The sequence below is a fragment of the Echinops telfairi genome, unplaced genomic scaffold (assembly GCF_000313985.2).
Source record: "Echinops telfairi isolate 266 unplaced genomic scaffold, ASM31398v2 ScPeMD7_11;HRSCAF=52, whole genome shotgun sequence".
NCBI lineage: Eukaryota > Metazoa > Chordata > Mammalia > Afrosoricida > Tenrecidae > Echinops > Echinops telfairi.
The window spans coordinates 39,219,990-39,221,219 of NW_022103908.1; the positions used below are offsets into that span (position 1 = coordinate 39,219,990).

Below are 1,230 nucleotides of genomic sequence, written 5' to 3' on the forward strand. Positions count from 1 at the left end.
CACTCACCAGCTCCGGCAGGAAGAAGGCGAAGGGGATGGTGAGGAACAGCGCGACCCCCGCGGGCACTTCGGGCGGCGCGTAGGTGGTGGCGGGCGGCGGCGGGGAGGCCATCTCTCTCGGCTTGGCTCGCTGGTGCCCTGGCTTCGCAGCGGGCTCTCCGCCTGCAGCCCTTCAAATAGCACCCCTGCCCGACACACCCATCGGACGTCGCCCAGAGGCGAGAGAGGGAAAAAGTTCTCGCTGAGCAGGTCCTTCCACTCGCTCCAGCCAGAGTCATCAGTGAGACGGGGTGGGGGGAGAGGGTGGGCATCCGACGCCCTCGGCGAGGGGAGGGGGCACACGGGGTCAAGGGTGGTTTTGCTCCCTGGTGGAGTTCTGGAATTCTTTTGTCTATTTGTTTTAACAGGTTTATTGGCACTTCATCCGCATATTGTAGGATTCAATAGTTCAATCATACCGATTTTAGACCATGTTCTTCTTCCTTGTACTCACTGTTATTCATGTATTTATTTTTAACTGTGGCCAAAGTGACACACAGCAAAGCCTTCTCCAACCCCACAGCTTCTAGATGCATGATTCCGTGCCGCTGATGGCACACTGTGTGTTGATACCCTTTTCACTCACAGAAACTCAGAGCCCCTAAGCAAAAGCCCTTCCTCCTGACCCTCGGCACCCACAGGTTAACCCCGGTTTCTTTCTCCCCTTTTTCTAATGTTTTTGTAGTTTTATCCATATAATCACATAGCATACACTCCCACAGTTAAATTGCTTTTAAAAGAAGTTGTATATGCATCATCACAATCTGCTCTCATGCTCCCTCCCCCAGCCCGCATTCACTGTTCGTGCCCCCAACCCCTCTCCTCCAGTCCCACCCCCAGATAGCCACTGCTTTCGTTCCCTCAGCTAGTCTCCCTGTGTCCACTCCTCCTGTGCTTCCTACGCTGGGAAAACTAACAGCAGCAATAAAAGCCCCAAACCAAAATGAAGCAGAAAGAACAAAATCGCAATAAGAATAATAATATTAAGATAAAATAAAGTATAAGAAAGAAAAGACCACCAAAAATATTTTGAAAGCCAGAGAAGACATTTATATGGTGGGAAAAGTGAGAAATATTTGAGCCTAGAGCAAATTCAGGTTGGGTCAAGAGAGAGGTCAACTGACCAAATATCATGTTATACCATGTTCGATCCACATAACCACGTTTATGATAAATACTATGTGTCTGTGA

General features: G+C 49.7%; 1 protein-coding gene across 2 annotated transcripts in view; it reads right to left on the bottom strand.

Annotated features, from left to right (window-relative positions):
- MALL (mal, T cell differentiation protein like) overlaps window positions 1-112 on the bottom strand; it is a 35,553-nt gene extending 35,441 nt beyond the window's left edge. For both annotated transcript variants that reach the window (XM_030884735.2, XM_004707924.2), the window contains exon 1: window positions 8-112. In XM_030884735.2, coding sequence (XP_030740595.1) covers window positions 8-112 — 105 coding nt within the window. The remainder of the gene's footprint in view (window positions 1-7) is intronic.
- Window positions 113-1,230: the final 1,118 nt, after the last annotated feature.